The following is a 13,564-nucleotide window of genomic DNA, read 5'->3' as shown; positions in this document are numbered from 1 at the left end:
CACATAGAGATAAAGTAGAGGATTAGCTTGGGTTTCTTCCACCAGCTCTTCTACGGGCAACACACTAGGGGGTGGATTCTGAATCAAGTTCTCAATAAGATCATCCTCGGTTTGTGGACCCCCTATGGTAGCTTCTACTGTACACAATGGTGCGGAATAGACTTCATCCTCATCTTCCTCCTCCAACCAAAGGGGTAAATCATGTTTCAGCAAAGGTTGGGCAGGAGGATAGAGGACTAACTACTTGGACATATGCCCATTCTTGATTGTCATGTTCCCAGCTCGGCAGCTGATGTAGGAATCTGCAGTAGCCAACCAAGGTCTTCCCAGGATGAGAGGATACCCAGTGAGCTTTTCCTTTGGTTGGAGAACCAAGAAATCAGCAAGGTACTCTGAGGAATCAATAGAGACCATGACATCTTCCATAATCCCCTCAGGGCTCACAGTGGAGCAGTCTGCTAATTGCAGTACTATTGAGGTCTTTCTTAGGGAACCCTGAAGGTTGAGTTTGAGCATAGTGCCCCTGGTCATCACATTAATGGCAGCCCCTAGATCAATCAAGGTATGGGAGATTATGGTTCCATTGATGTGGACATCGACTACAGGACTCCCGGGGTCTAAATATTTCGGACAAATTACCTACCCCAACATCAGATCAGACAGTTGTCCTATGACATTGATAGTTTGGGCATATCGCTTTCACCTGCCTGGGTGTTTGAAGAACTTCTCCTTGATCATCTTGTTGTACATAGGTACATCCTTTATGGCTTGGAGAAGGGGTATTTTTACACATAATTGTTTCAGTTCTCCCAAAAGATCAGTTTCTTTTGGGGTCGATTGGGTGGTTCCAATTAGTCTCTCAGGAAAGGGTGGAATGACTTTGGGTTCACTTTCCTGTTTTTCTTCCTCATCCTCCTTAGGAGGAGGTTGGCTATTTGGGAGAACCTTCCCAGATCGTAGGTTAATCTCCTGAATCTCCACAACATAGGTTGGGCATGATGTTTCCCCACTATATACCTGTTGGGCCTGTCTGTTGTTGGGGTTCAGGTTCGGTTGAGCAGGTATTTGGGGTTGTCTTGGAGGAGCAGGAGGTAATGGTTGAGGTTGAGCAGGTGGTGGAGGCAAAAGAGTGGGAGGAGAGTTATACTGGGGCCTCCACCCCTGATGAGGTGCACTCCACTGAGGTTGTGGCTGAGCATAAGGATGAAACGAATGAGCAACTAGAGGGGCCTAGTATTGAGGAGGATATGACCAAGGAGGGGGTGTGGACTAGGAAGGATGAGCAGGGGGCACCCAAGAAGGCATGGAAGTGGCTTGATTAGGGTTGTAATAGCTCTGGGAGGTCCCTTTCATTCCCTGCTGGTAAGGTCGGGGCCCCTGTGGCCTCCTTTGGTTCATGAAATAGAGTGGTTCAGTGGCTCCCTCAGCCCCTTGATATGCAGCTTTGATTCTGGGCAAGGAAGGGCAATGATTCATAGGATGGTATTGTTCACAGACTACACACACTTCTATAGAGTGCAGTGGACATTTGTTCCTAGGATGCTTTCTTGTGCACCTAGGACAAAGGATGGTCAAAGCTCTCTCGGCTTCCTCTTATTTCCTTTTAATATGCAAGGTATGCATTTGCATGGCAAGATTCTACCTCACCTCGCTCTTGAAATCTTCCAGTCGATTCTCAAGTTCATTTCTAAGGGATGAGCTGGATGAGGATGTACTGGCTAATGGTTGACTTCCACTACCTCTCTTCCTATGTGACTTGGAATGGTTTCTAAACAAAGTCTTTATGTCGTCATAAGGTAGTTGGTAGATGTCTCCCCCAGCCAGAAAATGGAGGGTATCTAGAAGGTCTTTAGGGACTCCTCTGAGCAGGACCAACTTTAGAGATTCAGGGTCAAGTGTGCACCTGGCCTTTTTATAACTGAGTTGAAACCTCTCTTCATAGTCTTCTAAAGATTCATCACTACCCATGGTCATTCGAAAGATTTCTTCCTTGGTTTCCTTTGACCTGCAATAGTCCCGATATTTGTCGTTAAAGGCTTGCTGCATCTGAGCCCAAGTTGTGATATTGTTTCTAGGTAACCCCATGAACCAGCGCAAGGCTACATCCTTGAGGGTAGAAGGAAACAGCTTCAACTTCTGCTCGTCTTCTGCATAGTCATAGGTTCGACAGAGAACAACAAATTCACACAAGAAAGTATCAGGATCTTCAGTAGTCAGTCCATGGAAGTGAGGTATTGGCCTCTCGGATAGGAAAGGTACTTTCTATTCTTTCCCCATTCCCTCTAACGTTTCTGTTTTCAACCATGGTCTCAGGAGGAATGTTTTCTCGCTCTTCTTCTGTTATAGGATCTTCGTATATCTCTGGTGGTTCACCTATAAGATCTTCTAGATCACTGCCACCAAAGAAGAGGGAAGGGTGACTCAGTGATGTGTTGGGGGTGTTGGGTAGGAATTTTCCTAAATTGTCTTTGTTCCTACGAGGCATGAAAGGAAATCTCTTTTTTGTATTTTTGTGTTTCTTTTTCTGCTTGTATCTAAAAAAACTGAAATGGATTGAACAGCGAATTGCAACTAACTAAAATAAACCTTGCTGAAATGAAAATTGTAGAATTGAAATGAAAGCAGGAGATGTCTAATCTACTTTTGCTGAAATGAAATTGCAGAATTGAAATGAAAGCAGGAAATGTCTAATCTACGCTTGCTGAAATGAAATTGCAGAATTGAAATGAAAGCAGGAAATGCCTAATCTACGCTTGCTGAAAATGAAATTGCAGAATTGAAATGAAAGCAGGAAATGTCTAATCTACGCTTGCTGAAATGAAATTGCAAAATTGAAATGAAAGCAGGAAATGTCTAATCTACTTTTGCAGAATTGAAATGAAACAACTACTCTACTCTTGCTGAAATAAACTACTTAGCAGAATGTTGCAGTAGAAAATAGAAGAAAAGCAGTAATCACAAAATACTCTGACGCTTCCCCGGCAACGGTGCCAAAAAGAGTGGTGAGCTCCAGTATTGCAACAATAATGCTGCAACTCCTAGGGCTCCCTTCTTTACTTTTATCAACCCAGTAGTTTGTAACAAACTTGGAAGCGACGGTGTTGTATGCACAAGTACTAGCTCTTACTGCAGGTTTTCACTTGATCAACTGGCACAAGTTCACTAGGAGCTTAAGCCAACTTCTATGAGTTCTCAGAAGAAGATTTTACTGTGATGGCAGAAGACTAATTCTACAGGGGCTATTCTACTTGCAGAAAGAGAATGAAAACTGAAATGGAACTCAAACCCTAGCAAACCCTAATCATGCAAGAAAAGAGATGGAAACTACTAAGATGGGTGCCATTGATTACTGAAAAGGTAAATTTCATTTATTCAAGATACTTCTAAAGAGAAATGGAAAGATATCATCTTTTTGCAATTTTGAGTATTTTTATGCAGATTCATTATGCTTGTGACTTGACTAATTGTGACTATGCAGTGGTTTGGTGGCAAAAGAAAATGGAGTTGGCTTTTGCAGATGATGAGGAAAGTGTGGGGAGGTCCTAAGAAGTCCCTAGTACCCTTCTGAAGACTTCCATTACGATTAGACTTCGAAAAATCACTTACATGGACTTCTACAGGAGGCTGCAGGGGATCTACAGGAGGAGGCCGAAAGTGATTTTTGGATGTTTGAAGGTGGAAAAATGGCGGGAAAAAGGAAATGAAGGCTGGATGAAGGTGTTGGAGGGTCTAGGACCCTACTAATGAAGATCAAGAACGAAGGAGAGGGTTGGATTTGCTCAAAGGGAAAGAAAGTAACTTTGCACAAAAACACAGAAATTAGGATAGTTTGGCGAAATGTGGTGAATGAGTGAAGGGATCTGCGAAACATGAGCTGGTACAGGTTGTGCTATGGAGGGATGACAAGCTAGAATGTTTTTCAACTGAGCTACACACCTACTTCTTAAAACTGACCCAAGAAAGAACCGAAAAACAGAGTTTCTCTAATTTGACCTAAAATCTGACCTAAAAACAGAAAAGTGTTGAACAAAACTTTATGAACAGGAAACTATGTGGGAAATCCATGGTAAATGAACAAGAAATGGTCTAAGCATGTGAATCCAAGCAAATATCAGCCTCTCCAACTCAAAACATCACACTAGCAATTGCATGGAAGGCAAAAAACATTTTTTTGGTGGCAGCAGTAGTGCCTTGTCCTTAATTCATGGTCCCAAGGAGGGAGAAAGGGGATCAAGACCTACTGGTAGCCTTTTTAGATCTTTCTCTGTTACCACAACAAACTATTTAAGCAACTTGAAGCAAGAACAACTAATTTAACCATCAAAAGCAACCTATTTTACCAAAGCAAGATTTAACCTAAACAACAAAAATTAGCTTATGAATGCAAGAAAAAAACATATAAATACACAAAAGAGGTGTTGGGCAGCTTGGGTTGGGCCCTAACCCAAGAGCTTCAGCCCTCTAGAAAATATCAGTTCTGGTTCAAAGCTAGATTCATCTTCATTGATCAAAAAATAATAGTTACATCACAAAATTGTCTACAAAAGGAGCTCGAAAATGAGCTGAGTACAAGACTGCACAAAAGTGTGAAAATAGACTATGAAATGGCTAACCTACTGAGGCCTGAAGCCTTCTTATTTATACAAGTGAGGACCCCCAACAATCCCCCTAAACTTAAGGAACTCGGCTGCCTAAAATTGGAGATAACAGCAGCCCCACTTGAGTTGCTCGGCTACCCCTTGGAATCATTGATGTGGTGGCCTTTGAACTCTGAGCTGCTAGTGGAGAACTCAAGCAAGGGGTCATTAATACAAGAGACACCCCTCCTATAAGTCCTCAGCCCTATTTCCTCGAGTTTGGCTGCTAATCTGCTCATAAATATCTGGTCCTTGTCCAAAAATTTGCAATAAACACTCATTAGACTATGTGGCAAAGTGACTATCCCCATTCACTCAATTGACATAAATATATTCAAAAACATGCACAAAAGTATGGAGAATGGTGGATTAAGTGGAAATAATAGGCAAAATGAGCCCATATAGTTACCCATTCCTAGGGCTCATCAAGAGGTGAGCCAGACTTTCATGTGAGAACTGACAGTTGAGTTTGTTTGACCGAAAATTATGGAAAGTTGGATTTGTTCAGACTTTGCGTGGAATGTATTGAATCCCAATCCAAATTTGTGGCTATTGAGGATTGATTAAGCTTGGCATGCTGGATAAGTAATTGACAGCACTGGGCTACGTTATTTGACAAAGGGAAGACTCTTGTTCATCGTTGGAATAGAATATTAGAAGAGATCCACTTGAGGAGATTCATTTGCATATATAAGAAAGGATCGATATTCGATTAAGGAACCAGAGCTAGTTAGAACCCATCTCCGTAACCTGATAATTGTCCCTGAGATGGTTGGTAGTATTACTGGTGTTTACAAATGGGAAGACATTCAATCAGACCGAAATCCAGCTTGAGATGATTGACCATTATCTGGCCGAGTTTTCTATTTCTGTTCAGACCGCTCAACCCCCATGATTCCGCATGAATATGGTTAACACTACTTCTAGTAAAGGATCATGTGCAGAGACTACGTGAATGAGAACTTTTCATGTTTAAGGTGTTGGAGTTGTCTAAGGAAAATGTGTTGAAGTACTATTGTAGAATTGAAGAGTGGTGCAGCGGGAGTGTTAAATGTTGAAAGTTCTACATCATTTATTTGTTTATTAATGTGAAGTGGAGGAGAAAGTTATGGGTAGTGCAACGAATGGTTGATTTGGTGTTGGCAGCCATATTGGCTGCATCATGATGGATGAAAATTGATTGAATGCAAATGAATGTTAAAAATATCGATTTAGATTGCAATTTTGAAAAGCATAGGGCAATTTTGGTTATGAAAGGATATTCCCAAGTTTAGGGGATAGATTTTGTGAGATCCCTTACATAGTTGTGAAGTTAACATCTATCAGGTTCCTACTATCTGTAATAATATATTTTCATTTATATATAGAACATATGCATGTGAAAACATCATTTCTACATGATGACTATAAGGAGGTTATATATATGACACAACTAGAGCATATGTTAATAAAGGTAAAGAGTCATTTTTTTGCAAATTAAAAAAAATAAATCCATGGTCTTAAATTGTCTCCTAGGATGTTGTATCAAAATTTTGATTCTATTGTATTGAGATTAGGATTTATGGGATCCGAATAAAATCACTTTGTGTATAACAAATAAGATGGAGGTCATTTCCTCATCATCACTCTATATGTAGATTATATGTTATTATTTGGTAATAATAAGGATGTGCATGTTTTAAAATCTCATATTTCAATACAATTTGATAGAATGGCTTGGGGGTTACAAAACATACCATAATAATTGATATTAAGAGAGATAGAGAAAATATAAATCTTTGGATGAGCTAAAGTATGTAAACTTTGTATTACAATGTTTTGACATGGTAGATTGCATACCATTAAGTGTTTCGATTTCTATGCAAACTAAGATTTTAATTAATTAGTGTCCTACAACACCTATAAATATGGAGGATATGGTTTTTGTTCTTTATGCTAATATAATTGGTTGTATGATGTATACTATGATATACACTAGACAATATTAAGGTTTTTAGTTACACCAAAACACACAATCATTAGTAAACTTCCAAACCCTTACCTTTACCTTGAGTGGGAAGTTAGTCCCATGTTCCCAGGGTAGAGATTAGTCCATAAAATTGACTCCCAATGAGGTGATTGTGAAAATTACTCCAAAAGATGAGATATTTCCAAAATAATGGGAGTTTGAGTCAATTCATGGCTAATCTTGGACATGAGCATTAGGCTGCAATGAAGAGGGTCTTCAAGTATTTGCAAGGTACTTGAATATATTCCATTTTTTGTCATAGTGACGTTTTAGGGTACCCATATCCAATGTATATATAGGGTTATGTGGCTTCTAATTGTGAAGGGAATGTAGATAGAAGGGAAACTATGAGTGGATATGTGTTTTGATTTTTTGGTGGAGTAGCAAGTTGAATAATAAAGTGACAAGCTATCGTCATTTTTTCTATTTTTAAGTAGAGTATATGGAAAATACTCATGCTTGTAAAGAGGCCATTTCGGTTATGGATTCGTGTTTAAAAGTATGGCTAAGTTACAAAGATATTATAGTTCAATGTGATAGTAATAGTTCCATTTGTTTATCTAAGAACCAAACCTTTTATGTGAAAAAAAACATACTGATATCTAGTACTATTTCATTAGGGACATGGTAAAGGTGATACTAAACAAATTTGGAACTTTACCAAATGTTGTAGTTGCATTGATGAAATCAGTGAGCACATGTAAATTCAAGTAGTACTGTCAGCCTCTGGGCCTTATGTCCCCTAACAATTCGGTACAAAAATTGTTGCATTATTGCTTATAGTCTTTCAAGGTATATGGAAAATTAGAGAATGTTGGGTTAGGTGTGTCACACACTTTGCGTTCCTATAGTATAGTAGGTAATGGCTGCTATGTTGTAGAGGGGATAAATATTAAGTAGTGGTAAGGAATAATTGATAAGTAGGGGCTCAAAATAAATGTAGATCACTAGAAAGAAGTGAACTTTAAGCAACAAGAATTGGCCAATTAATTATTAGTAGTTTCCAACATGCGGAATTGGAAAACCATAAATGGATTATGGTTTTTTTTTCATGCCTATTTGTTTGATCTGGATCTCTTCGGCTACCGAAATTATCCAAGATCTTTTACTTATGTGATGTTATCATAATTGCATATGAAAGAGTATAGAACAACCACATGTGCATGTTTAAAGAAGATGAAATATAAGAACAACCATCATCAAGAACACATAACGCATTGATAACGGAGTTCACCCAGTGTAGGTTACGTCTCTGGGCCCTGGTGTCAATAGTGGGGAGGTCGCTTCATTAATGCTGCAAATGATGATGGTGTACATGGAATAGTATTTTTCATTACAAGGATGAATACACTCAACCAGAGTGGCATGTCTCTCTATGAGACATTCTCCCTATAAGAACTCTCACTCAAATGGGTCTTCCTTCAGCATGAAAAGCTAATAAAATCTCACAAGATGTGGCATACAAGTATCCCTCAACATAATGGTAATCGGAGAACTCAACAACAAAAGCATCATCTTAGCAAATCAAAAGAAAAAAAATGCATGACATAACTGCATCATATACCTTCACTTTTGAGGATGGCAGAATAATGAAAAGCTCAGTTGTTGAAACAAACACCACTGATGAATTCGTGGCGTGAAATTGAGTCAAAGAAATATAAACTTTTCCCATTTATGACACCATCAAATTCTAGACCCTCGAGAATCTTGAAGATTCCAACAAAGATAACTTCCTGAAGATGGATGGAAAATCTATTGATCAGATGAATATTCTAAGCACGCCACTACACTCCCTGCAAAATTCTGTGAAAGTGACTATAATTCGGCATCATTCTGACACTGGAAAAAATCAGCCTCCAAGGAATCTTTTAGATTACACAAGATTCTTAGATGCTAGACACTTGCATTTTCGCTGCTCAGATGGATATTTTGACTACACGGTTGGACTCTTGGCAAGAAAACGTGTAAAAATGACTATCCACTTGTCAAATTTTGTCACTGGCATCTCTGGCCCTCAAGGGAATCTTTTTAGCATCTTAATATTCTCCTGGTTCAGGGTTCCACACCCTCTATCTAGGTAAGGTTTTGTTGGGCATGGTTCCATCATCACGGTTTCGCTCTGCTACTCTCTCTGCCTCAGTTGCCTTCCGCTTGCCCCCTAGTCAACTAATTGGCGAAATGTTATATTTTTCGGTCGACTCATTATGTTCATGTCACTTGGAGGACCAAAAGCTCCTCAGTGGGGAGGAATGATCTAGGTGGCTCCAAAGATGCTCAGAAGTCAAAGAGGGCTCAGAATAGCTAAAAAATAAAAGTGGTCAAATGGAAGTGAAACTAGGACTAGATTGTAGTGCACATTGCCCTGATTATAATGGTGCGAACGACACTCAAATTCAAGTTCGTATGTTCCAGATATTCGTGGTAAAAATTTTGGTCAGACTTGGCCAAGTGGCAGGCTTAACGAGGAAACAAATTGACTGAGAGTTGGCACACAGAATCTAACCACCAAATGAGTGAATTTGTCACCTACTTAAATCATCTGGTAACCCTTATTTTCAACAAAATAAAAAATGATCAAAGTGTTTGGAAAAAATGAAAAATATTAAAATAAAGGGGTAAGTCGGGCCTGCCCACCCCTCTAGTCAACGTTGTATTATATATATATATATATATATATATATATATATATATATATATATATATATATATATATATATATATATATATATATATATATATATATATATATATATATATATATATATATATATATATATATATATATATATATATATATATATATACATACATACATACATATATAACACATATGTTATATAGTGGAGTTGACGAGGGTTGAAGCCCACATAGGCCGGACCCCAACGGGCAACCCCATGTGGCATCCACCAACCCACCCACATCGCTCCAAAAACCATACACATATTCAAACGTTAACATAAATTCAACCATTGTTACAAACCATAACCGTCGAATGCCTCCAAAATAGTTTGTTAACATGCCAAACCAAAAATGTGTAACCACATGCCATTACGGGGTGGGCAGGTTTTGAACCTAGGTCACTCCCCAAACAATTTGCCAACTTACTATTAGGCCAAGCGACCTCATGTTGAGAACTCCACCAACAGAAACATATAAAAACCCCACCATTTCATTCGATTAGGTAGAGCGCAGTGGAGTGGCGGCGAAACTCAGAGAAGTGGAACCTTGAATGATGAAACCATGATTTGCAGAAGGTTTGGAACCCTAAACCAAGAGGATCTTAAGAATCTGAAAGATTCCCTTGAGGGCTAGAGATGCGAGGGTCAGAAATGTGAAAACTTAGTCATTTTTACACATTTTCTCACTAGGAGTCCAACCGTGTAGTCAGAATCTCCATCTGAGCAGCAGAAATGCAGGTGTTCAACAATAAAGAATCTTTAGAGAATCTTATGGAATCTAAAAGATTCTCTTGGAGGTAGATTTTGACCAAGACAGAATGATGCCGACTTTATAGTCATTTTTCACAGAATTTCGCAGGGAGCACAGTGGTGTGTTGAGAATCTTCATCCAAGCAGCAAATTTTCCATCCATCTTTAGGAAGGAACCTTTTTGGGAATCTTCAAGATTCCCGAGGGTCTAAAATTTGACGATGTCAAAATTGGATAAGTTTACAATCAATTTTACACTATTTTGCCAGAAGAATTCAATGGTATAGTCCGTTTTAGTAGCTGACCTTTGAATTTTTCAGCCAACCCTGAAAGTGGAGGTATATGATGCAGTTATGTCATGCTTTTCTTTGATTTTCTGAAATTATTCTTTTGTTGTTGAGATCCCTAACTATCATTATGTTGACGGATACTTTTATGCCACATCATGTGATATTTTATTAGTTTTTCATGCTGAAGGAATTCCTATTTGAGTGAGAGTTCCTATAGGAAGAATGTCTCATGGAGAGACATGCCACTCTTGTTGAGGGAATTTTCCGATATGTGTGAGAGTTCTTGAGAACATCTCACAAAGAGACAAGCTACTCTGGTTGAGGGTATTCAACCTTGTAATGACAAAGAACATACCATGTACATCATCATCATTTGCAGCATTAATGAAGCAACCTCCCCAGTATTGGCACCAGGGCCCAAAGACGTAACCCACACTCGGTAAACTTCGTTATCAATGTGTTTGTGTTCATTGATTTGATGGATGTTGTTATGTTTTATCTTTCTTAAAAAGTGCACATGTGATTGTTCAATGTTGTTTTAAATGTAATTCTACTCACATCACAGAAGTAAAAAATCTTGGTTACTTCCGGTAGTTGAAGAGATCTAAATCATTATTAAGTGCTAAAGTTGGAAGAAAACGAATATCATAATTTTAACTTACTATTACAACATCAAAATTTCTTTGATATTACTAAACACTAAAAACACAATAATGTATTACAACTATTTATATGTTAAATAATACACTAAAATTGTTTTAGAGTTTTTTTCCTATTAATATATATTTATCTTAAACCTAGATATATCAATAATGTGTATCTTCTTAAACCTAAATATATAAACCATTTAGAAAAATAACATTTTTAAAAATATAATTTATTTTATTTATTACTTTTTATACCGTTTAATGTGAAAAAATTAATATAAAAAAATTACTACTTTACCTATTTAATCTCTCCATTTTTTTAATAATATTTTATAACTATTATTAATAATAAATGTTAAAATTAACCACTTTTTAGTATTTATAATTTTAATACAAAACTTTTTATCTTCGTATTATTCCAAATGTCCATCACAAATACGTCTTAAAAAATCCTTTGGAAATTCTCATGAATCAACCGCATCTTTACGGGAATTTAAAATCTACCGCTATAAAGATTTTGTTTTTAATATTTTTTTAATATAACATTATTTAACTTATTACTTTTATCAGTGATCAACCTAAACTAATGAATCTACATAATTGAAACTAATGAATCTACATAATTGCCGTATTAGGATTGAAATCTTGAAACTAAGGTGAATAAATAAAAATGATTGAAATTGAAGCGAGTAAATAAAAATAAGGATTTTTATAAGTTTTTAGAATGAATTATATTAGTTGGTTTTAAATATAAACCAAATTATATTTACATTATAGATCACAAAAGTCTTAGATCTAACATGATACACATTGTTATGAATCTTTAGTACTGGTTTATTTTGTTTTGATGTGGTTTATGGATATTTTAAAGTATTAATTACTTGGTTTTTGAGTCGAGAAGTATGATGTGTAAGGATGTTGGTCCCTTGTCAAATTTGAAATTTTGTTTGTATCAACTAAAATGAAAATTTTAAAAAATCTAAAAATTAAATAACTATACAAAACATTTAAATGATGTAGGCTCATAAAAAAATTTGCACGTGAAAAAATTGGATCCCTCTCGGGTCATGTTAGATCTATATTTAAGATGGATTTAGGCTGGTATATTTTGTCCCCAGTACCTCAACCACTCTGGTCAATTCTTTGGCATGATAAAGCTATATGTACTCCATGTGAGTTTTTTTAATATTCATTGAAAACTTTTGTATTGAATTAAAAATAACACTAAAAATTCCACAAAATTATTCTTATTGAGGTGAGAGGCTCATTCTACAGCTCACTATGATGTGTAAGCCTGTTAAAGTTGAAATTTTGCTTAGTTATACTAAAATAAAATTAAAATAATAATAATAATAATAACTCTAAAATATTTGCTCATAAAAAATTGCAAGTGAAGAAATTAAATCTCTAGATTCATTTTAGATTAGTATTTAAGATAAATTTAAAATGAATTTATACTGATTTATTTAATATTAAAAAAATTTGGAGAATATTGGTACGTTATATCATACTATGTGTGTTGTTGATTGCATAAAATTTTCAAAAATAATGTGTTTCTCATATCAAGATAGAGAAGAAAAGCAAAAAGAGGAAGAAAAAAAAGATGTAAGAGAGAGACGAACCTTGATGAAATCCAAAAGCTGCGATATGTAGTTGATAAGCTCATTGAGATCGGCATCAGCGTTTTCTATATCGACTCCACCAGCAGCTTCCCGTATGTTGTTAGAATGATCTGACTGCTTTGGAACGCTAGAAGAGGAGGGGTTCGAAGATGAGCCTACTTGGAAACCCTTGTTATGAGCAGGAGGATGGGCAAGTGGAGAAACAATGGTTTGAGAGGAGGTGCGAGAGGCCAATGATGTTACAATAGCTTGAGAAGAGGAAGGGACAGTTGAAGCAGCAATGGGTTGAGAGCCATTCTGCAATACTACATCTGTGGAAGCATTTCCTTGAGAGGAGGCGGCCGCTAATTGAATTTCACCTGAAGCATTTGGAGGAGAAGCAGCAGTAGCAGATGTTACAGGAGAAGGTACTGCAGAGGAAGCATCGGCAATAACATTAAGAGAAGAGAGGGCAATTTTAGACGAATCAAGTTGTGGAGGAAGGGTGTTTTTCTTTTCAGAAAAGCATGCAAAGCATGAGAGTAAGCTGCAACGGCAACATTTCTTTGCAGCCATTGTTAATAAATTATTGATAATTCTGGAACGATGGGCGACTATGAAAGAACGAGAAGTGAAAAACGACTGCAAGTGTTATATATAGTTGCAAGGCCACCATATTCAGTTACCTCAAATCTCCAAGGCTGCGTCCTCAAATAAAGGTTCTAAACAGATTTCTTCATTTCTCATGATTGCGTTGAATACATTTTTCAAATTTCAATTCTCATGATTGCCTTGAATACATTTTTCTACGTGAGTATTCAAACCTCATAATGAAGTTGAATTCAATCATTACGTTGAATACATTTTTCTCTCCCGTCGCCGCGGCGAGTCTTCAAATCTCATCATTAAGTTAAAAGGTGGTTCCATTTTTCTCCCCCCTGTAATGAGTGTTC

General features: G+C 37.0%; 1 protein-coding gene across 1 annotated transcript in view; it reads right to left on the bottom strand.

The window, feature by feature from the left end:
* The window catches only part of LOC149244644 (uncharacterized), a 138,742-nt gene extending 125,437 nt beyond the window's left edge, over positions 1-13,305 (bottom strand). Inside the window, exon 1 of the mRNA XM_089371610.1 lies at positions 12,633-13,305. Coding sequence (XP_089227736.1) covers positions 12,633-13,187 — 555 coding nt within the window. The 5' untranslated portion in view covers positions 13,188-13,305. The remainder of the gene's footprint in view (positions 1-12,632) is intronic.
* Positions 13,306-13,564: the final 259 nt, after the last annotated feature.

This window comes from Pinus tabuliformis, chromosome 8, assembly GCF_031772625.1.
Source record: "Pinus tabuliformis cultivar Carrire ecotype Pingquan chromosome 8, CPIR1, whole genome shotgun sequence".
In the NCBI taxonomy this organism is placed as follows: Eukaryota; Viridiplantae; Streptophyta; class Pinopsida; order Pinales; family Pinaceae; genus Pinus; species Pinus tabuliformis.
Note: the sequence above shows the minus strand (reverse complement) of the source record. Positions and strands in the feature narration are given on the sequence as shown.